General features: G+C 46.4%; 1 protein-coding gene across 2 annotated transcripts in view; it reads right to left on the reverse strand.

Moving 5' to 3' along the window:
* LOC124031272 (FYVE, RhoGEF and PH domain-containing protein 5-like) overlaps positions 1 to 25,017 on the reverse strand; it is a 64,267-nt gene that overhangs the window by 13,291 nt on the left and 25,959 nt on the right. For both annotated transcript variants that reach the window (XM_046342335.1, XM_046342334.1), the window contains exons 7-11: positions 21,127 to 21,283; positions 1,459 to 1,546; positions 1,072 to 1,122; positions 345 to 403; positions 68 to 139 (exon numbers count right to left, since the gene is read on the reverse strand). In XM_046342335.1, coding sequence (XP_046198291.1) covers positions 68 to 139; positions 345 to 403; positions 1,072 to 1,122; positions 1,459 to 1,546; positions 21,127 to 21,283 — 427 coding nt within the window. The remainder of the gene's footprint in view (positions 1 to 67; positions 140 to 344; positions 404 to 1,071; positions 1,123 to 1,458; positions 1,547 to 21,126; positions 21,284 to 25,017) is intronic.

The following is a 25,017-nucleotide window of genomic DNA, read 5'->3' on the forward strand; positions in this document are numbered from 1 at the left end:
GAGGGGGGAGAGGGGCCCTGGGCAGAAACAATGGTGTTATCAGGCAGGCAGACAGGACGGAGCTTACCCTGCCAGGCTGGAGCAGATCCCTCTGGCCTCCAACACTGTACTCTATGTTGACAAGACGTAGCAGGTTCTCCTGAGAAAGTGAGAAAGAGAGAGGAGGAAGAGACATGCCATGTTGAGCAATAACTACCAAATAACAACACTGCATGTGTGCACTCTCTCAAGCACTCTCACACACACACGCAGACACAAAACAAACATACACGCAACAAACACAAACACACACATACACGCAATAAACACACACTATGTTGAAAGACACTCATCTTGAAACTCACCCCATGTTTCAAACTGTCATTGGCTTGATCTGCAATGTCTGAGACTACCACCAGAGCAGCTGAGAGAGGAGACAGTGACCAGACAGAAGCAAGGAGTCGTCGTTAACGCAAAATGAAACATCAGACACACAGAGAACCAGAGATGGACATGTTCACCAGAGACTATTCTCATATTTCATGAGGTGTTCATTCCAGCCTTGTCCCCCATACACATACAGAGAGATAACATCCCTACAATTTTCCTCCTACACACACACACACACACACACACACACACACACACACACACACACACACACACACACACACACACACACACACACACACACACACACACACACACACACACACACACACACACACACACACACACACACACACACACACACACACACACACACACACACACACACACACACACACACACATCATCTGGGCTGGCAGTGGCTTTTCTAGTGGCTAGAGATAGCACAGTGGTTAACCCACTCATGAATTACTCATACATCACACAGAGACAAGAGAGACAAAATGGTTACCTAGTGATTTACACACCAACACAAATACACAGAAAAACAGACAAAATGGCTCCCTAGTAAGGTAAGAATGCCAAATAAATCCCTTATAAACACATAGAAACAGAACAGACATGGCCCTCTTGTGAATAACACAATGCAGAGTAAATAGGTGCTATACATGGCTAGGGCTTTACAACAGAGCCCCACTGTACCTTGTGTGTCTTCGTATTCTTTGGAGTCTGGGGAGAGGTTGTTGAGGTAATCTGGAGTAGGAGGAAAACAAGCAGCAGCAATTGAGAAAAGACTCAAACAAAGTGAAAGACACATGACCATTAATAAAACCCCGGTACAATCAGACATAATGAGATCAATTTCATCTGAAGACTGTCTGATGTATAAATGTGTACGTTATGACACACACACACACACACACACACACACACACACACACACACACACACACACACACACACACACACACACACACACACACACACACACACACACACACACACACACACACACACACACACACACACACACACACACACACACACACACACACACACACACACACACACACACACGCAAACACTTACCGGTGAGGAGCATGCGGTATTGAGCCACACGTACGATGACCTGCAGAAGCTGGTGTTTCAGAGAGACATTGTCACCTGCTGGACTCTGCTGCTGGGACAGACAGACACACACTCAGTACTGGGCCTCACCTACACCCATGTTACTGATACACATCACACAAAACTATTTCCTGTGTCCATATCATCCCGAAATGTCTAAAGAGAAACATTGACCAAATTAGCTGTTGCACTGACAGACGAAGTAGAGAGAGAAAAGAAAGAGAGAAAAAGAGATGGTGGGAAGAGATATTTCAGCAGAATCCCAAGTCACTTATGTGGCGAGCCAGGACCAATAACTCAACAGAGTGCTGGTCAGCATTCACAGTCCCCTGCTCAAACATCCCCATACACTTGTACTCTTACACACACAAACAAACAAGCATGAACACACACACAGACACACACAAACACATGCACACCCTATTTCATACTACCCACACAAACAGAATGGATCACAAATCAAGTCCTGGCAGAGAAATATGTTGATTTGATAAGGGAAAGCAGAGCCAGCAGCAATGCAACCAAAACACACACACACAAGTGGTGAGCGATTAACCAAATGTCAGTTATTTTTCATTTTTTAAACAACTAATTGGCTGACGTCGGTTTAATTATTAGAATTCCATTTTGTACATTCTTTTCGGTGAGCTCAATGCACAGTTTCTCTAGAGAGAAATCAGATCAAGCTCGAACTGTGCGATGTAGTACAGACTTGTTGAGCACAGGAAACATGGAAATGAACTACCATGGCCATAAAACACTGTGTGTCTACTTGTCCAGTCGTTGTGGGACAGACATGGAGAGAAGAGACAGAATAAAGCACGATGGAGAGGGATACAGAGCAGTTGCTTCGTGAGGTGTCTCTACCTGAAAATACATGACCTAAGTGATTGATAGTTGCTATTCAGCAGTAATAAACTATGCCTTATTTACTTTTAAGAACTACTAAAATAGTGATTTTGTCAGACAGCTTTAAGCAGCAGCTCTTTTGAGATGAGATGATGACTTGGGATGAAATAATAAAGTCATCAAATTAAACAAATGTAATTAATGACAACTGAAATATTTTATTAACGTGACATAATGTGAATAAATGATGGTTAATAAGTAATAAGCAGTAATGGGCAGTCACTACCATCATGGGACTTTTATTAATTGTTTTATTCTGTGATTATTTTTTAATAAATAAACCAAAACCAAACTGCCCTCAAAAAGCACTGATTGCTCAGCACTAACACATACACAGAACACACAAGACGTGGATGTCGATTATGGCAGCCCTCCGCACCTCTCTGATTCAGAGGGGCTGGGTTAAATGCAGAAGACATATTTGAGTTGAATGCATTCAGTTGTACAACTGACTAGATATCCCCCTTTCCCTTTCCACACACACACACAGTTGTAGCATACTGTACAGTAACACCAACCATATCAACTTCATCTGTTACAGTTCACACAGGAGATTCATCATGGTGACTGTACAGTAACACCAACCATATCAACTTCATCTGTTTCAGTTCACACAGGAGATTCATCATGGTGACTGTACATGACACACACAGGAGCTTCATCATGGTGACTGTACATGATACACACAGGAGATTCATCATGGTGAGTGTACATGATACACACAGGCGCTTCATCATGGTGACTGTACATGATACACACAGGAGCTTCATCATGGTGACTGTACATGATACACATAGGAGCTTCATCATGGTGACTGTACATGATACACACAGGAGCTTCTGATGGGAGATCCATAGGAGCTTCATCATGGTGAGTGTACATGATACACACAGGAGCTTCTGATGGGAGATCCGTTAGAGGGAATGGGCAGAGAGAGGGGGAGGAGGGCTCTTTCTCTCATCCCAGATTCATTCAACACTCATCCTCTATAAGGCTGCAGTATCAACTTCTGAAGGTGGCTTAAGCATCAATAGGACTCTTCTTCTACATAGCCTGAAGATCAATACACTCCTATAGCCAGAATGCCCCATGCTCCATTTTTAGCTACAGTATGGATGTCAATGAAGACACTAGAAGTACACTACAATCAACTCCTTATAATGTACTGCAAGGTAATGCCGTCAATGCATGCAATATAAACTGGAGCATGCAGATATCCAGAGATGTTTGCACTTATCCAATATGCACGGTAGCTCACACACTCATGGATAGCTCATGGTTGCTTACGATCTGAATGATTTTGACAGAAACCCGACCCCTTCAATACTTCCCCTTTGCTGTGGTTTCTACAATCATGTTCAACTCTGTGGTTACAGTGGTGCTACTAAGAGGACTACAGACCAACACCTCAACCATTCAAAGCCTGGCAATTACAATATATGTTGATGTGGTTAATAAAACAGACTCCTTTCGGTCATTCTGCTTTGTGAATGGAGTTATCTTGCTTAATGTATGTATGAAGATCTTTACTTTGTCCATACTAAAAGCCAAACAAAGCAAATGAGATAGGAACTGTGTTCATTGACATTCAGACATTTCCAACATGTCACCGATGAGGCAACACTTCATCTAATCTTATAGGATGATGACTTGAAGAAAAAGGTTTTCTTCATCAAAAGGAAAAACAGAATAAGATCTTATACGTGTAATACATTTGATTTCAAAATATGCCTGTGTCCAGTATTAACATTATCTGTCCACTTCTTGATCTTGTGACTTATGGCTGAAACTCAAACGAGCTGCCTGTGAAAACCAGAAGCTGATTTAAAGCTGAAACCCAGCTGGATAGACAGTAGTTAGATCACCAGCCCATTCTGTTCTCATACCCTGCTCCTGTACTGACCCTCAGACTAAACCTGACAGCATCACATGGACTAAACTCTAGGATGCAAAGAGACCTGAGATGTCATTAACCCAGAGTGATCTCTACAGAGACAGAGTGGAGATGTTTGATACTGAGAACTCTCCTGGAAACCTCTGTCCTCCTCTCAGAGCTCACTGAGAAGGATCAGGGAGATTACAGGTGTATAATCAATATTATAAACTGGGTGGATTGAGCACTGAATGCTGATTGGCTGACAGCCGTGGTACATCAGACCATATACCACGGGTTTGAAAAAGCACATTTTTTTACTGCTCTAATTCCGTTGGTAAACAGTTTATAATAGCAATAAGGCACCTCAGGGGTTTGTGGTATATGGCCAATATACCACAGCTAAGGGCTGGGTCCAGCCACTCAGCGTTGCGTCGTGATGTATTGGACATATACCACACCCCCTCGGGCCTAATTGCTGAAATAGAAAATACAGAGACATCACTCTTTATGTTAAAGGTAAGACACCTTATTCTGATCTAGCCTTTTCATTTATTTGTATGTATATTTAATTTCATTTTAAATAATACATTTTACACCAAATCCATTAGAAAGTCAAGAGATCATGATTACGAAACGCTTCTGCAAAGGATATCAATTGTCACTAAAATACAGGGTCTCTATCTGACTCCCTGACCAGAGCCATTATCATACATCTCTGTCCCAGATCTGGCAGTAACATAGAGTATAGCTTACTAGACCAAACGAAATGTCTTCATTAACACTCATGTCAACGATTATCATTTGAAAGGCATTGAAATATCTTGCCTCTAGAAAGTGGCCAGTCACACCTGTTGTAACAGTGCCTCTGTATAAGTGCCTCTGACATGGAAAAAAAACATTGATCATCTCCTCTCACATTATAGACCAACCCATTCAACCACCAACACCCAACCAACAACAACTACTACCCAACAAACAAAAATCACCACCAAACCAACAACAAACACTACCCAACCAACAACAACCACTACCTAACCAACAACCACTACCCAACAAACAAAAATCACCACCAAACCAACAACAAACACTACCCAACCAACAACAACCACTACCTAACCAACAACCACTACCCAACAAACAAAAATCACCACCAAACCAACAACAACCACTACCCAACAAACAAAAATCACCACCAAACCAACAACAAACACTACCCAACCAACAACAACCACTACCTAAACCAAAAACCACTACCCATCCAACAACAATAACCACTCAACAACAACCACCCTGTAACGGCGTTCTTCGTTTGTTGAAAGAGAGTCGGACCGAAATGCAGCGTGGTGGTTACTCATGTCTTTAATGAAGAAAAACGGAACGATACATGAAATAATTAATAAATACAAAAACAACAAACGGAACGTGAAACCTATTACAGCCTATCTGGTGAACACTACACAGAGACAGGAACAATCACCCACGAAATACAAAGTGAAACCCAGGCTACCTAAATACGGTTCCCCATCAGAGACAACAAGAATCACCTGACTCTGATTGAGAACCGCCTCAGGCAGCCAAGCCTATACTAGACACACCCCTAATCAACCACAATCCCAATGCCTACAAAAACCCCAATACGACAATACAATAACCCCATGTCACACCCCGCCTCGCTTCGCGTTCCTAGGAAACTATGCAGTTTTTTGTTTTTTTACGTGTTATTTCTTACATTAGTACCCCAGGTCATCTTAGGTTTCATTACATACAGTCGAGAAGAACTACTGAATATAAGATCAGCGTCAACTCACCATCAGTACGACCAAGAATATGTTTTCCGCGACGCGGATCCTGTGTTCTGCCTTACAAACAGGACAACGGAATGGATCGCATGCAGTGACCCAAGAAAACGACTCCGAAAAAGAGGGAAACGTAGCGGTCTTCTGGTCAGACTCCGAACAAGGGCACATCGCGCACCACTCCCCAGCGTTCTTCTTGCCAATGTCCAGTCTCTTGACAACAAGGTTGACGAAATCCGAGCAAGGGTAGCATTCCAGAGGAACATCAGAGACTGCAACGTTCTCTGCTTCACGGAAACATGGCTTACTGGAGAGACGCTATGCGGTGCAGCCAACGGGTTTTTCCACGCATCGCGCAGACAGAAACAAACATCTTTCTGGTAAGAAGAGTGCCGGGGGCGTATGCCTCATGACTAACGAGACATGGTGTGATGAAGGAAACATACAGGAACTCAAATCCTTCTGTTCACCTGATTTAGAATTCCTCACAATCAAATGTAGACCGCATTATCTTCCAAGAGAATTCTCTTCGATTATAATCACAGCCGTATATATCCCCCCCAAGCAGACACATCGATGGCTCTGAACGAACTTTATTTAACTCTTTGCAAACTGGAAACCATTTATCCGGAGGCTGCATTCATTGTAGCTGGGGATTTTAACAAAGCTAATCTGAAAACAAGACTCCCTAAATTTTATCAGCATATCGATTGCGCAACCAGGGGTGGTAAAACCCTGGATCATTGTTACTCTAACTTCCGCGACGCATATAAGGCCCTGCCCCGTCCCCCTTTCGGAAAAGCTGACCACGACTCCATTTTGTTGATCCCTGCCTACAGGCAGAAACTCAAACAAGAGGCTCCCACGCTGAGGTCTGTCCAACGCTGGTCAGACCAACTGACTCCCCACTCCAAGAATGCTTCCATCACGTGGACTGGGACATGTTTCGTATTGCGTCAGATAAAAATATTGACGAATACGCTGATTCGGTGTGCGAGTTCATTAGAACGTGCGTCGAAGATGTCGTTCCCATAGCAACGATAAAAACATTCCCTAACCAGAAACCGTGGATTGATGGCAGCATTCGCGTGAAACTGAAAGCGTGAACCACTGCTTTTAATCAGGGCAAGGTGTCTGGCAACATGACTGAATACAAACAGTGCAGCTATTCCCTCCGCAAGGCTATTAAACAAGCTAAGCGTCAGTACAGAGACAAAGTGGAATCTCAATTCAACGGCTCAGACACAAGAGGCATGTGGCAGGGTCTACAGTCAATCACGGACTACAAGAAGAAACCCAGCCCAGTCACGGACCAGGATGTCTTGCTCCCAGGCAGACTAAATAACTTTTGCCCGCTTTGAGGACAATACAGTGCCACTGACACGGCCTGCAACGAAAACATGCGGTCTCTCCTTCACTGCAGCCGAGGTGAGTAAGACATTTAAACGTGTTAACCCTCGCAAGGCTGCAGGCCCAGACGGCATCCCCAGCCGCGCCCTCAGAGCATGCGCAGACCAGCTGGCCGGTGTGTTTACAGACATATTCAATCAATCCCTATACCAGTATGCTGTTCCCACATGCTTCAAGAGGGCCACCATTGTTCCTGTTCCCAAGAAAGCTAAGGTAACTGAGCTAAACGACTACCGCCCCGTAGCACTCACTTCCATCATCATGAAGTGCTTTGAGAGACTAGTCAAGGACCATATCACCTCCACCCTACCTGACACCCTAGACCCACTCCAATTTGCTTACCGCCCAAATAGGTCCACAGACGATGCAATCTCAACCACACTGCACACTGCCCTAACCCACCTGGACAAGAGGAATACCTATGTGAGAATGCTGTTCATCGACTACAGCTCGGCATTCAACACCATAGTACCCTCCAAGCTCGTCATCAAGCTCGAGACCCTGGGTCTCGACCCCGCCCTGTGCAACTGGGTACTGGACTTCCTGACGGGCCGCCCCCAGGTGGTGAGGGTAGGCAACAACATCTCCTCCCCGCTGATCCTCAACAAGGGGGCCCCACAAGGGTGCGTTCTGAGCCCTCTCCTGTACGCCCTGTTCACCCACGACTGCGTGGCCACGCACGCCTCCAACTCAATCATCAAGTTTGCGGACGACACAACAGTTGTAGGCTTGATTACCAACAACGACGAGACGGCAGGGAGGAGGTGAGGGCCCTCAGAGTGTGGCGTCAGGAAAATAACCTCACACTCAACGTCAACAAAACTAAGGAGATGATTGTGTACTTCAGGAAACAGCAGAGGGAACACCCCCCTATCCACATCGATGGAACAGTAGTGGAGAGGGTAGCAAGTTTTAAGTTCCTCGGCATACACATCACAGACAAACTGAATTGGTCCACTCACACTGACAGCGTCGTGAAGAAGGCGCAGCAGCGCCTCTTCAACCTCAGGAGGCTGAAGAAATTCGGCTTGTCACCAAAAGCACTCACAAACTTCTACAGCTGCACAATCGAGAGCATCCTGGCGGGCTGTATCACCGCCTGGTATGGCAACTGCTCCGCCCTCAACCGTAAGGCTCTCCAGAGGGTAGTGAGGTCTGCACAACGCATCACCGGGGGCAAACTACCTGCCCTCCAGGACACCTACACCACCCGATGTTACAGGAAGGCCATAAAGATCATCAAGGACATCAACCACCCGAACCACTGCCTGTTCACCCCGCTATCATCCAGAAGGCGAGGTCAGTACAGGTGCATCAAAGCTGGGACCGAGAGACTGAAAAACAGCTTCTATCTCAAGGCCATCAGACTGTTAAACAGCCACCACTAACATTGAGTGGCTGCTGCCAACACACTGTCATTGACACTGACCCAACTCCAGCCACTTTAATAATGGGAATTGATGGGAAATGATGTAAATATATCACTAGCCACTTTAAACAATGCTACCTTATATAATGTTACTTACCCTACATTATTCATCTCATATGCATACGTATATACTGTACTCTACATCATCGACTGCATCCTTATGTAATACATGTATCACTAGCCACTTTAACTATGCCACTTTGTTTACTTTGTCTACATACTCATCTCATATGTATATACTGTACTCGATACCATCTACTGTATGCTGCTCTGTACCATCACTCATTCATATATCCTTATGTACATATTCTTTATCCCCTTACACTGTGTATAAGACAGTAGTTTTGGAATTGTTAGTTAGATTACTTGTTGGTTATCACTGCATTGTCGGAACTAGAAGCACAAGCATTTCGCTACACTCGCATTAACATCTGCTAACCATGTGTATGTGACAAATACAATTTGATTTGATTTGATTTGATTTGGCCTGAACAAATAATAAAGAAAACACAAAATACTAAGACCAAGGCATGACAGAACCCCCCTCCCTAAGGTGCGGACTCCCGGACGCACCTCAAAACCATAGGGAGGGTCCGGGTGTGGTCATCTGTCCATGGTGGCGGTTCCGGCTCGGGACGTGGACCCCACTCCATTAAAGTCATAGTTCCTCCCCTTCGCGTCCTGGGATAATCCACCCTCTCCGCCGACCATGGCCGAATAGTCCTCACCCAGAACCCCACTGAACTGAGGAGCAGCTCGTGACTGAGGGGCAGCTCGGGACTGAGGCAGCTCGGGGCTGAGGGGAAGCTCGGGACTGAGGGGCAGCTCGGGACTGAGGGGCAGCTCGGGACTGAGGGGCAGCTCGGGACAGAGGGGCAGCCTGGACCTGAGGGGCAGCCCGGGACTGAGGGGCAGCCCAGGACTGAGAGGAAGACCAGTACTGAGATGAAGCTCAGGCAGGTAGTAGGCTCCGATAGATCCTGGCTGGCGGATCTGGAAGATTCTGGTTGACTAGCAGATCTGGAAGATTCTGGTTGACTGGCAGATCTGGAAGAATCTGGTTGACTGGCAGATCTGGAAGAGACTGGTTGACTGGCAGATCTGGAAGAGACTGGTTGACTGGCAGATCTGGAAGAATCTGGTTGACTGGCAGATCTAGAAGTTCATGGCTGACTGGCGGATCTAGCTGCTCTATGCAGACTGGCAGCTCCTTGCAGACTAGCAGCTCCTTGCAGACTGACAGCTCCTTGCAGACTGACAGCTCTGGCTGCTTCTTGCAGACTGACAGCTCTGGCTGCTTCATACAGACTGACAGCTCTTGCTACTTCATGCAGACTGACAGCTCTGGCTGCTTCATACAGACTGACAGCTCTGACTGCTCCATGCAGGCTGACAGCTCTGACTGCTTCATACAGACTGACAGCTCTGGCTGCTTTATGCAGACTGACAGCTCTGACTGCTCCATGCAGGCTGACAGCACCCTGCAGACGGGCAGCTCCTTGCAGACTGACAGCTCCTTGCAGACTGGCCGCTCTTTGCAGACTGACAGCTCTGGCTGCTTCATGCAGACTGACAGCTCTGGCTGCTTCATGCAGACTGACAGCTCAGGCTGCTCCGAACAGGCAGGAGGCTCCGGCAGCGCTGTAGAGGAGGAAGGCTCTGATAGCGCTGAACAGGCGGGAGACTCCGACAGCGCAGGAGGGAAGGAAGGCTCTGATAGCGCTGAACAGACAGGAGACTCCGGTAGCGCAGGAGGGAAGGAAGGCTCTGGCTGTGCTGAACAGGCGAGGCGCACTGACGGCCTGGTGCGTGGTGCTGGAACTGGTGCTACAGGATCGAGGACACGCACAGGAAGCCTGGTGCGGGGAGCTGCTACCGGAAGACTGGTGTGTGAAGGTGGCACAGGATGGACTGGACCGTGAAGGTGTACTGGAGAGCCTGAGAGCAGGACTGGCACAGGACGTGCAAGGCTAGGTAGGTACACAGGAGGCCTGGTGCGTGAGGCTGGCACATTTTTCACCAGCCGACTAACACGCACCTCAGGACGAGTATGGAGCGCTGACCCAGGTGCCATTAAATCCCCGACACGCTCCGTCGGATGAATATCGTACCTATAGCACCATATTAGCAACTCCCTCATTACTCTCTCCTCCACTTTCCCCATTAACTCCTTCACAGTCTCTGCTTCGCTCACCTCTAATACCGGCTCTGGTTCTGGTCTCCTCCTTGGCTCCTCACGATAAACAAGGAGAGTTGGCTCTGGATAGACCGGACCGTGCAGGCGCACTGGAGCTCTTGAGCACCGAGCCTGCCTAACCTTACCTGGCTCGATGCCCACTCTAGCCCGGCCAATACGAAGGGCTGGTATGAACCGCCCCGGGCTATGCACCCGCACTGGAAACACCGTGCGCTCCATAGCATAACACGGTGCCTACCCGGTCTCTCTAGCCCCCCGGTAAGCACAGGGAGTTTGCGCAGGTCTCCTACCTTTTCGGGCTTCCTTGCCATCCGTGTTCCCTCGTATCGTCGGCTCCTATCTCCTGCTGCCTCTGCTCTCCTAAGTGCCTCCACCTGTTCCCATGGGAGGCGATCTCTTGCGGCCAGTATCTCCTCCCAAGTGTAACAACCTTTGCCATCCAACACGTCTTCCCATGTCTATTCTCCGAATAATTCATCCTCCTTTCGCTGCTCATGCTGTCGCTTCCGTGTCTTTCTCTTCGACTCCATTCTCCTATAGCCCTCTTCGCACTGCTCCAGCGAATCCCAGGCGGGCGCCGGCACTCTCTCTGGGTCGACCCAGGCTACCTAAATACGGTTCCCCATCAGAGACAACAAGAATCACCTGACTCTGATTGAGAACCGCCTCAGGCAGCCAAGCCTATACTAGAAACACCCCTAATCAACCACAATCCCAATGCCTACAAAAAACCCAATACAACAATACAATAACCCCACGTCACACCCTGGCCTGAACAAATAATAAAGAAAACTAAATTTAAAAAACAAAATACTAAGACCAAGGCGTGACACACCCAACCAACTACAACCGCTTAATCAACAAAAAACATCCAACCAACAACAACCACTACCCAACCAACAACAACCAACTAGTAACAACCACCCAACCAACAACAACCACCTAACCAACAACCACCACCCTACCAACAACCACCCAACCAACAACAACCACCCAAACAACAACAACCACCCAACCAACAACCACTACCCAACCAATAGCAACCACTACCCAACCAACAACAACCACTACCCAACAAACAACCACCCAACCAACAACAACCATTACACAACCAACACCACCACTACCCAACAAACAACAACGACCCAACCAACAACAACCACCCAAACAAAAACAACCACCCAACCAACAAGCATAGGTAAGTGCCAATACAAAAATTACATACTAATTATGATATAGCAACTCCATGAGAACATTATAATACAATTTCAGAAGGAACTATTTTACACACATACACATGGTTTGGTATTGCATGTAAAGTAACGTTTAACAGAGACCAGACACCTCCTGTACTTATCCTTTAGTATTGTGTCAGTGCTCATTGCGGTCATCATGGTTATAACAGTCATTGTGGTTATAGCAGTCATCGTGGTTACAGCAGTCATCGTGGTTACAGCAGTCATCGTGGTTATAGCAGTCATCGTGGTTATAGCAGTTCGTGGTTACAGCAGTCATCGTGGTTATAGCAGTCATCGTGGTTATAGCAGTCATCGTGGTTACAGCAGTCATCGTGGTTATAGCAGTCATCGTGGTTATAGCAGTCATCGTGGTTACAGCAGTCATCGTGGTTATAGCAGTCATCGTGGTTATAGCAGTCATCGTGGTTACAGCAGTCATTGTGGTTATAGCAGTCATCGTGGTTATAGCAGTCATCGTGGTTATAGCAGTCATCGTGGTTATAGCAGTCATCGTGGTTATAGCAGTCATCGTGGTTATAGCAGTCATCATGGTTACAGCAGTCATCGTGGTTATAGCAGTCATCGTGGTTACAGCAGTCATCGTGGTTATAGCAGTCATTGTGGTTACAGCAGTCATCGTGGTTATAGCAGTCATCGTGGTTATAGCAGTCATCGTGGTTATAGCAGTCATCGTGGTTACAGCAGCCATCGTGGTTATAGCAGTCATCGTGGTTATAGCAGTCATCGTGGTTATAGCAGTCATCATGGTTACAGCAGTCATCGTAGTTATAGCAGTCATCGTGGTTACAGCAGTTATTGTGGTTATAGCAGTCATCGTGGTTATAGCAGTCATCGTGGTTACAGCAGTCATCGTGGTTATAATAGTCATCGTGGTTACAGCAGTCATCGTGGTTATAGCAGTCATCGTGGTTCTAGCAGTCATCGTGGTGACAGCAGTAATTGTGGTTCTAGCTGTTATTGTGGTTCTAGCAGTTATTGTGGTTCTAGCAGTCATCGTGGATATAGCAGTCATCGTGGTTATAGCAGTCATCGTGGTTACAGCAGTCATCGTGGTTACAGCAGTCATCGTGGTTATAGCAGTCATCGTGGTTACAGCAGTCATCGTGGTTATAGCAGTCATCGTGGTTATAGCAGTCATCGAGGTTACAGCAGTCAGCGTGGTTACAGCAGTCATCGTGGTTACAGCAGTCATCATGGTTACAGCAGTCATCGTGGTTACAGCAGTCATCGTGGTTATAGCAGTCATCGTGGTTATAGCAGTCATCGTGGTTACAGCAGTCATCGTGGTTATAGCAGTCATTGTGGTTACAGTAGTCATCGTGGTTATAGCAGTCATCGTGGTTATAGCAGTCATCGTGGTTATAGCAGTCATCGTGGTTACAGCAGTCATCGTGGTTATAGCAGTCATCGTGGTTATAGCAGTCATCGTGGTTACAGCAGTCATCGTAGTTATAGCAGTCATCGTGGTAACAGCAGTTATTGTGGTTACAGCAGTCATCGTGGTTATAGCAGTCATCGTGGTTACAGCAGTCATCGTGGTTACAGCAGTCATCTTGGTTACAGCAGTCATTGTGGTTATAGCAGTCATCGTGGTTACAGCAGTCATCGTGGTTACAGCAGTCATCGTGGTTATAGCAGTCATCGTGGTTATAGCAGTCATCGTGGTTACAGCAGTCATCGTGGTTATAGCAGTCATCGTGGTTATAGCAGTCATCGTGGTTACAGCAGTCATCATGGTTACAACAGTCATCTTGGTTACAGCAGTCATTGTGGTTATAGCAGTCATCGTGGTTATAGCAGTCATCGTGGTTACAGCAGTCATCGTGGTTATAGCAGTCATCGTGGTTACAGCAGTCATCGTGGTTATAGCAGTCATCGTGGTTACAGCAGTCATCGTGGTTATAGCAGTCATCGTGGTTACAGCAGTCATCGTGGTTACAGCAGTCATCGTGGTTATAGCAGTCATCGTGGTTACAGCAGTCATCGTGGTTACAGCAGTCATCGTGGTTACAGCAGTCATCGTGGTTATAGCAGTCATCGTGGTTATAGCAGTCATTGTGGTTATAGCAGTCATCGTTGTTACAGCAGTCATCGTGGTTATAGCAGTCATCGTGGTTACAGCAGTCATCGTGGTTATAGCAGTCATCGTGGTTACAGCAGTCATCATGGTTATAGCAGTCATCATTGTTACAGCAGTCATCGTGGTTATAGCAGTCATCGTGGTTACAGCAGTCATTGTGGTTACAGCAGTCATCGTGGTTATAGCAGTCATCGTGGTTATAGCAGTCATTGTGGTTATAGCAGTCATCGTGGTTACAGCAGTCATCGTGGTTATAGCAGTCATCGTGGTTACAGCAGTCATCGTGGTTATAGCAGTCATCGTGGTTATAGCAGTCATCGTGGTTACAGCAGTTATTGTGGATATAACATAGTTACTGAAGAAGAGGAGCAGAGCAGCTGGACCAGATGTCAAACAGTCACAGTCTGATGATGTGAATTACAATATGTTAATTCAAACAGAAACTGTCAATATCGTGGTTACAGCAGTCATCGTGGTTACAGCAGTCATCGTGGTTATAGCAGTCATCGTGGTTACAGCAGTCATCGTGGTTACAGCAGTCATCGTGGTTATAGCAGTCATCGTGGTTATAGCAGTCATTGTGGTTATAGCAGTTATAGCAGTCATCGTGGTTATAGCAGTCATCGTGGTTACAGCAGTCATCGTGGTTATAGCAGTCATCGTGGTTACAGCAGTTATTGTGGATATAACATTGTTACTGAAGAAGAGGAGCAGAGCAGCTGGACCAGATGTCAAACAGTCACAGTCTGATGATGTGAATTACAATATGTTAATTCAAACTGAAACTGTCAATATCAGATAACTTGTGGTTACAGCAGTCATCGTGGTTACAGCAGTCATCGTGGTTATAGCAGTCATTGCGGTTACAGCAGTCATCGTGGTTACAGCAGTCATCGTAGTTACAGCAGTCATCGTGGTTATAGCAGTCATCGTGGTTATAGCAGTCATTGTGGTTACAGCAGTTATAGCAGTCATCGTGGTTATAGCAGTCATCGTGGTTACAGCAGTCATCGTGGTTATAATAGTCATCGTGGTTACAGCAGTCATCGTGGTTATAGCAGTCATCGTGGTTCTAGCAGTCATCGTGGTGACAGCAGTAATTGTGGTTCTAGCTGTTATTGTGGTTCTAGCAGTTATTGTGGTTCTAGCAGTCATCGCGGATATAGCAGTCATCGTGGTTATAGCAGTCATCGTGGTTACAGCAGTCATCGGGGTTACAGCAGTCATCGTGGTTATAGCAGTCATCGTGGTTACAGCAGTCATCGTGGTTATAGCAGTCATCGTGGTTATAGCAGTCATCGAGGTTACAGCAGTCAGCGTGGTTACAGCAGTCATTGTGGTTACAGCAGTCATCGTGGTTATAGCAGTCATCGTGGTTACAGCAGTCATCGTGGTTATAGCAGTCATCGTGGTTATAGCAGTCATCGTGGTTACAGCAGTCATCGTGGTTATAGCAGTCATTGTGGTTACAGTAGTCATCGTGGTTATAACAGTCATCGTGGTTATAGCAGTCATCGTGGTTATAGCAGTCATCGTGGTTACAGCAGTCATCGTGGTTACAGCAGTCATCGTGGTTATAGCAGTCATCGTGGTTATAGCAGTTATCATGGTTACAGCAGTCATCGTAGTTATAGCAGTCATCGTGGTAACAGCAGTTATTGTGGTTACAGCAGTCATCGTGGTTATAGCAGTCATCGTGGTTACAGCAGTCATCGTGGTTGCAGCAGTCATCGTGGTTATAGCAGTCATCGTGGTTATAGCAGTCATCGTGGTTACAGCAGTCATCGTGGTTACAGCAGTCATCGTGGTTATAGCAGTCATCGTGGTTATAGCAGTCATCGTGGTTACAGCAGTCATCTTGGTTACAGCAGTCATTGTGGTTATAGCAGTCATCGTGGTTATAGCAGTCATCGTGGTTACAGCAGTCATCGTGGTTATAGCAGCCATCGTGGTTACAGCAGTCATCGTGGTTACAGCAGTCATCGTGGTTACAGCAGTCATCGTGGTTATAGCAGTCATCGTGGTTACAGCAGTCATCGTGGTTATAGCAGTCATCGTGGTTATAGCAGTCATCGTGGTTACAGCAGTCATCGTGGTTATAGCAGTCATCGTGGTTACAGCAGTCATCGTGGTTACAGCAGTCATCGTGGTTACAGCAGTCATCGTGGTTATAGCAGTCATTGTGGTTATAGCAGTCATCGTTGTTACAGCAGTCATCGTGGTTATAGCAGTCATCGTGGTTACAGCAGTCATTGTGGTTATAGCAGTCATCGTGGTTACAGCAGTCATCATGGTTATAGCAGTCATCGTTGTTACAGCAGTCATCGTGGTTATAGGAGTCATCGTGGTTACAGCAGTCATCGTGGTTACAGCAGTCATCGTGGTTATAGCAGTCATCGTGGTTATAGCAGTCATCGTGGTTATAGCAGTCATCGTGGTTACAGCAGTCATCGTGGTTATAGCAGTCATCGTGGTTACAGCAGTCATCGTGGTTATAGCAGTCATCGTGGTTATAGCAGTCATCGTGGTTACAGCAGTTATTGTGGATATAACATTGTTACTGAAGAAGAGGAGCAGAGCAGCTGGAACAGATGTCAAACAGTCACAGTCTGATGATGTGAATTACAATATGTTAATTCAAACTGAAACTGTCAATATCAGATAACTTGCGGTTACAGCAGTCATCGTGGTTACAGCAGTCATCGTGGTTATAGCAGTCATCGTGGTTACAGCAGTCATTGTGGTTACAGCAGTCATCGTGGTTACAGCAGTTATCGTGGTTATAGCAGTCATCGTGGTTATAGCAGTCATTGTGGTTACAGCAGTTATAGCAGTCATCGTGGTTATAGCAGTCATCGTGGTTACAGCAGTCATCGTGGTTATAGCAGTCATCGTGGTTACAGCAGTTATTGTGGATATAACAATGTTACTGAAGAAGAGGAGCAGAGCAGCTGGACCAGATGTCAAACAGTCACAGTCTGATGATGTGAATTACAATATGTTAATTCAAACTGAAACTGTCAATATCAGATAACTTGTGGTTACAGCAGTCATCGTGGTTACAGCAGTCATCGTGGTTACAGCAGTCATCGTGGTTACAGCAGTCATCGTGGTTACAGCAGTCATCGTGGTTATAGCAGTCATCGTGGTTATAGCAGTCATCGTGGTTATAGCAGTCATTGTGGTTACAGCAGTTATAGCAGTCATCGTGGTTATAGCAGTCATCGTGGTTACAGCAGTCATCGTGGTTACAGCAGTCATCGTGGTTATAGCAGTCATTGTGGTTACAGCAGTCATCATGGTTATATCAGTCATCGTGGTTACAGCAGTCATCGTGGTTATAGCAGTCATCGTGGTTACAGCAGTCATCGTGGTTACAGCAGTCATTGTGGTTACAGCAGTCACCGTGGTTACAGCAGTCATCGTGGTTATAGCAGTCATCGTGGTTTTAGCAGTCATCGTGGTTACAGCAGTCATCGTGGTTACAGCAGTCATCGTGGTTACAGCAGTCATCGTGGTTATAGCAGTCATCGTGGTTATAGCAGTCATTGTGGTTATAGCAGTCATCGTGGTTACAGCAGTCATCGTGGTTACAGCAGTCATCGTGGTTATAGCAGTCATCGTGGTTATAGCAGTCATCGTGGTTATAGCAGTCATCGTGGTTACAGCAGTTATTGTGGATATAACATTGTTACTGAAGAAGAGGAGCAGAGCAGCTGGACCAGATGTCAAACAGTCACAGTCTGATGATGTGAATTACAATATGTTAATTCAAACTGAAACTGTCAATATCAGATAACTTGTGGTTACAGCAGTCATCGTGGTTACAGCAGTCATCGTGGTTACAGCAGTCATCGTGGTTACAGCAGTCATCGTGGTTACAGCAGTCATCGTGGTTATAGCAGTCATTGTGGTTACAGCAGTTATAGCAGTCATCGTGGTTATAGCAGTCATCGTGGTTACAGCAGTCATCGTGGTTATAGCAGTCATCGTGGTTATAGCAGTCATCGTGGTTACAGCAGTTATTGTGGATATAACATTGTTACTGAAGAAGAGGAGCAGAGCAGCTGGACCAGATGTCAAACAGTCACAGTCTGATGATGTGAATTACAATATGTTAATTCAAACTGAAACTGTCAATATCAGATAACTTGTGGTTACAGCAGTCATCGTGGTTACAGCAGTCATTGTGGTTACAGCAGTTATAGCAGTCATCGTGGTTATAGCAGTCATCATGGTTACAGCAGTCATCGTGGTTATAGCAGTCATTGTGGATATAACATTGTTACTGAAGAAGAGGAGCAGAGCAGCTGGACCAGATGTCAAACAGTCATCGTGGTTACAGCAGTTATTGTGGATATAACATTGTTACTGAAGAAGAGGAGCAGAGCAGCTGGACCAGATGTCAAACAGTCACAGTCTGATGATGTGAATTACAATATGTTAATTCAAACTGAAACTGTCAATATCAGATAACTTGTGGTTACAGCAGTCATCGTGGTTACAGCAGTCATCGTGGTTATAGCAGTCATCGTGGTTACAGCAGTCATCGTGGTTACAGCAGTCATCGTGGTTACAGCAGTCATCGTGGTTATAGCAGTCATCGTGGTTATAGCAGTCATTGTGGTTACAGCAGTTATAGCAGTCATCGTGGTTATAGCAGTCATCGTGGTTACAGCAGTCATCGTGGTTATAGCAGTCATCGTGGTTACAGCAGTTATTGTGGATATAACATTTTTACTGAAGAAGAGGAGCAGAGCAGCTGGACCAGATGTCAAACAGTCACAGTCTGATGATGTGAATTACAATATGTTAATTCAAACTGAAACTGTCAATATCAGATAACTTGTGGTTACAGCAGTCATCGTGGTTACAGCAGTCATCATGGTTACAGCAGTTATAGCAGTCATCGTGGTTACAGCAGTCATCGCGGTTACAGCAGTCATCGTGGTTACAGCAGTCATCGTAGTTACAGCAGTCATCGTGGTTATAGCAGTCATCGTGGTTACAGCAGTCATCGTGGTTACAGCAGTCATCGTGGTTACAGCAGTCATCGTGGTTACAGCAGTTATTGTGGATATAGCAGTCATCGTGGTTACAGCAGTCATCATGGTTATAGCAGTCATCATGGTTACAGCAGTCAGCGTGGTTATAGCAGTCATCGTGGTTACAGCAGTCATCGTGGTTACAGCAGTCATCGTGGTTACAGCAGTCATCGTGGTTATAGCAGTCATCGTGGTTTTAGCAGTCATCGTGGTTACAGCAGTCATCGTGGTTACAGCAGTCATCGTGGTTACAGCAGTCATCGTGGTTACAGCAGTCATCATGGTTATAGCAGTCATCGTGGTTATAGCAGTCATCGTGGTTACAGCAGTTATTGTGGATATAACATTGTTACTGAAGAAGAGGAGCAGAGCAGCTGGACCAGATGTCAAACAGTCACAGTCTGATGATGTGAATTACAATATGTTAATTCAAACTGAAACTGTCAATATCAGATAACTTGTGGTTACAGCAGTCATCGTGGTTACAGCAGTCATCATGGTTACAGCAGTTATAGCAGTCATCGTGGTTACAGCAGTCATCGCGGTTACAGCAGTCATCGTGGTTACAGCAGTCATCGTAGTTACAGCAGTCATCGTGGTTATAGCAGTCATCGTGGTTACAGCAATCATCGTGGTTATAGCAGTCATCGTGGTTACAGCAGTCATCGTGGTTACAGCAGTCATCGTAGTTACAGCAGTCATCGTGGTTATAGCAGTCATCGTGGTTATAGCAGTCATTGTGGTTACAGCAGTTATAGCAGTCATCGTGGTTATAGCAGTCATCGTGGTTACAGCAGTCATCGTGGTTATAGCAGTCATCGTGGTTATAGCAGTCATCGTGGTTACAGCAGTTATTGTGGATATAACATTGTTACTGAAGAAGAGGAGCAGAGCAGCTGGACCAGATGTCAAACAGTCACTGTCTGATGATGTGAATTACAATATGTTAATTCAAACTGAAACTGTCAATATCAGATAACTTTCAAGTTTATGCCTACATTTAGCATATTTTGTTGTTTTTTATAAGTTTATTTTTTTGTTCTATGATATTGTATATCAGGTTTTATCTATCATTCGTTTGGTACTTTTAGGTCTATTTCTGATGTGTCCTTTTTAAAACCAAGTGAAGTGGGTGTCGTTAAGTGGGTCGATTTTCTCAAAGCATACAGCTAATATGTATTTTATTGTATTGAGTTTAAATGAAACAAGTAAATGATGTAAACTGGGTTTGTGCTAAGTTCTTAGACACTGGGTTATTATCTGTCATTAGTTATTAGTTATTATCTGTCATGTGTATGGGTGCATACTGTATGTAATCAACATACACCTGATTAAAAGTAAGAATGATATTCCACAGAAAAGTCCCCTCTTCAGCAGAGACAGAATGATGGCCTGAAGCTCCCTGCCACATGATGTGTTTTAGGTGGCATAGCATGACATTCTCACACTCATCTAACATTGTGCACGGAAAGCTGAAACCGGCTAACAAATAGCTCACTGTGGGTTCAGAGCCTGCACACAGAGAGAAACCTAAGAGAAACCTCCCGTGTCTTCTCTGGTCTTATTGAAAAACAGTGTGTTTGCTATGAACAGTCCTGACATGACTTTAAACAGCCCTGCTGTCTGACCTCATACTGGCTGACGATGGCTGAGAAGGCGGGCGAGGTCCGGCAGCTTTCGTCCAACAGGCTCATGCTGCGGTCGTAGTGACCAATGTAGGCCGTGAAGACCACAAACTCCAACTTCCTGGATAGGATGACATCCGCAATCCTCTGGCTCTCTTCCCTGAAGGAAGAGACAGAATGGAATGAAGAAACATGAGGGATTGCACACTAGACACTGTGCTCAGTATGTAGCAGACACATGGTGTCATGCAGGTGAAAGAGGACCCAAAAGCGACTTAACAGAAACAGAGTTTATTCAAGTCCAAACAGAAAACGACAAATCCTGAATCCTTAACAGGAAATGTCCAAACAGGGAATAACAGAAATCCTCTAGTCTGTAGAGGGGAGTAACAGGAGAAGCGGCCACAGACTGCAGGTCGCTTCGGGTAGGCGCAGGCCGTAGCTGACAGAGACACCTGCTCACACGCAGCATCTGATGAAGGCAAAAACACGACAGGACAGGGCGATACACAATCACAGCACGGTGAAATCTAAACAAGGAACCGACAGGACAGGAACGGAACACAAAGGAAGAAATAGGGACTCTAATCAGGGGAAAGGATCGGGAACAGGTGTGGGAAGACTAAATGATGATTAGGGGAATAGGAACAGCTGGGAGCAGGAACGGAACGATAGAGAGAAGAGAGAGCGAGAGAGTGAGAGAGGGAGGGGAGAGAGAGGGATAGAAAGAGGGAAAGAACCTAATAAGACCAGCAGAGGGAAACGAATAGAATGGGGAGCACAGGGACAAGACATGATAATAAATGACAAACATGACAGTACCCCCACTCACCGAGCGCCTCCTGGCGCACTCGAGGAGGAATCCTGGCGGCAACGGAGGAAATCATCGATGAGTGAACGGTCCAGCACGTCCCGAGACGGAACCCAACTCCTCTCCTCAGGACCGTAACCCTCCCAATCCACTAAGTATTGGTGACCCCGTCCCGAGAACGCATGTCCATGATCTTATGTACCTTGTAAATAGGTGCGCTCTCGACAAGGACGGGAGGGGGGAGGGAAGACGAACGGGGGTGCGAAGAAAGGGCTTAACACAGGAGACATGGAAGACAGGATGGACGCGACGAAGATGTCGCGGAAGAAGCAGTCGCACAGCGACAGGATTGACGACCTGGGAGACACGGAACGGACCAATGAACCGCGGAGTCAACTTACGAGAAGCTGTCGTAAGAGGAAGGTTGCGAGTGGAAAGCCACACTCTCTGGCCGCAACAATACCTTGGACTCTTAATCCTGCGTTTATTGGCGGCTCTCACAGTCTTCCCCGCAGACAAAGGCAGACCGGTAATGAAGTCTAAGGCGATGTGAGACCATGGTCGAGAAGGAATGGGGAGCGGTCTGAGACGACCGGCAGGAGGAGAGTTACCCGACTTAGTCTGCGCGCAGTCCGAACAAGCAGCCACGAAACGGCGCGTGTCACGCTCCTGAGTCGGCCACCAAAAGCGCTGGCGAATAGACGCAAGAGTGCCTCGAACACCGGGATGACCAGCTAACTTGGCAGAGTGAGCCCACTGAAGAACAGCCAGACGAGTGGAAACAGGAACGAAAAGGAGGTTACTAGGACAAGCGCGCGGCGACGCAGTGTGCGTGAGTGCTTGCTTAACCTGTCTTTCAATTCCCCAGACTGTTAACCCGACAACACGCCCATAAGGAAGAATCCCCTCGGGATCAGTAGAAGCCACAGAAGAACTAAACAGACGGGATAAGGCATCAGGCTTGGTGTTCTTGCTACCCGGACGGTAAGAAATCACAAACTCGAAACGAGCGAAAAACAACGCCCAACGAGCTTGACGGGCATTAAGTCGTTTGGCAGAACGGATGTACTCAAGGTTCTTATGGTCTGTCCAAACGACAAAAGGAACGGTCGCCCCCTCCAACCACTGTCGCCATTCGCCTAGGGCTAAGCGGATGGCGAGCAGTTCACGGTTACCCACATCATAGTTGCGCTCAGATGGCGACAGGCGATGAGAAAAATAAGCGCAAGGATGAACCTTATCGTCAGACTGGAAGCGCTGGGATAGAATGGCTCCCACGCCTACCTCTGAAGCGTCAACCTCGACAATGAATTGTCTAGTGACGTCAGGAGTAACGAGGATAGGAGCGGACGTAAAACGTTCTTTTAGAAGATCAAAAGCTCTCTGGGCGGAACCGGACCACTTAAAACACGTCTTGACAGAAGTAAGAGCTGTGAGAGGGGCAGCAACTTGACCGAAATTACGAATGAAACGCCGATAGAAATTAGCGAAACCTAAAAAGCGCTGCAACTCGACACGTGACCTTGGAACGGGCCAATCACTGACAGCTTGGACCTTAGCGGAATCCATCTGAATGCCTTCAGCGGAAATAACGGAACCGAGAAAAGTAACGGAGGAGACATGAAAAGAGCACTTCTCAGCCTTTACGTAGAGACAATTCTCTAAAAGGCGCTGTAGAACACGTCGAACGTGCTGAACATGAATCTCGAGTGACGGAGAAAAAATCAGGATATCGTCAAGATAGACAAAAACAAAGATGTTCAGCATGTCTCTCAGAACATCATTAACTAATGCCTGAAAAACAGCTGGCGCATTGGCGAGACCGAACGGCAGAACCCGGTACTCAAAATGCCCTAACGGAGTGTTAAACGCCGTTTTCCACTCGTCCCCCTCTCTGATGCGCACGAGATGGTAAGCGTTACGAAGGTCCAACTTAGTAAAGCACCTGGCTCCCTGCAGAATCTCGAAGGCTGATGACATAAGGGGAAGCGGATAACGATTCTTAACCGTTATGTCATTCAGCCCTCGATAATCCACGCAGGGGCGCAGAGTACCGTCCTTCTTCTTAACAAAAAGAACCCCGCCCCGGCCGGAGAAGAAGAAGGCACTATGGTACCGGCGTCAAGAGACACAGACAAATAATCCTCGAGAGCCTTACGTTCGGGAGCCGACAGAGAGTATAGTCTACCTCGAGGAGGAGTGGTCCCTGGAAGGAGATCAATACTACAATCATACGACCGGTGAGGAGGAAGGGAGTTGGCTCGGGACCGACTGAAGACCGTGCGCAGATCATGATATTCCTCCGGCACTCCTGTCAAATCGCCAGGTTCCTCCTGAGAAGTAGGGACAGAAGAAACGGGAGGGATGGCAGACATTAAACACTTCACATGACAAGAAACGTTCCAGGATAGGATAGAATTACTAGACCAATTAATAGAAGGATTATGACATACTAGCCAGGGATGACCCAAAACAACAGGTGTAAACGGTGAACGGAAAATCAAAAAAGAAATAGTCTCACTGTGGTTACCAGATACTGTGAGAGTTAAAGGTAGTGTCTCAAATTTGATACTGGGAAGATGACTACCATCTAAGGCAAACATGGGCGTAGGCTTGTCTAACGGTCTGAAAGGAATGTTATGTTTCCGAACCCATGCTTCGTCCATGAAACAACCCTCAGCCCCAGAGTCAATCAAGGCACTGCATGTAGCACCCGAACCGGTCCAGCGTAGATGGACCGACATAGTAGTACAAGATCTAGATGAAGAGAACTGAGTAGTAGCGCTCACCAGTAGCCCTCCGCTTACTGATGGGCTCTGGCCTCTTACTGGACATGAATTAACAAAATGTCCAGCAACTCCGCAATAGAGGCACAGGCGGTTGGTGATCCTCCGTTCCCTCTCCTTAGTCGAGATGCGAATCCCTCCCAGCTGCATGGGCTCAGTCTCAAAGCCAGAGGAGGGAGATGGTTGCGATGCGGAGCAGGGAAACACCGTTGATGCGAGCTCTCTTCCACGAGCCCGGTGACGAAGATCTACCCGTCGTTCTATGCGGATGGCGAGAGCAATCAAAGAGTCCACATC

Source organism: Oncorhynchus gorbuscha, linkage group LG03 (genome assembly GCF_021184085.1).
Source record: "Oncorhynchus gorbuscha isolate QuinsamMale2020 ecotype Even-year linkage group LG03, OgorEven_v1.0, whole genome shotgun sequence".
Classification (NCBI taxonomy): domain Eukaryota; kingdom Metazoa; phylum Chordata; class Actinopteri; order Salmoniformes; family Salmonidae; genus Oncorhynchus; species Oncorhynchus gorbuscha.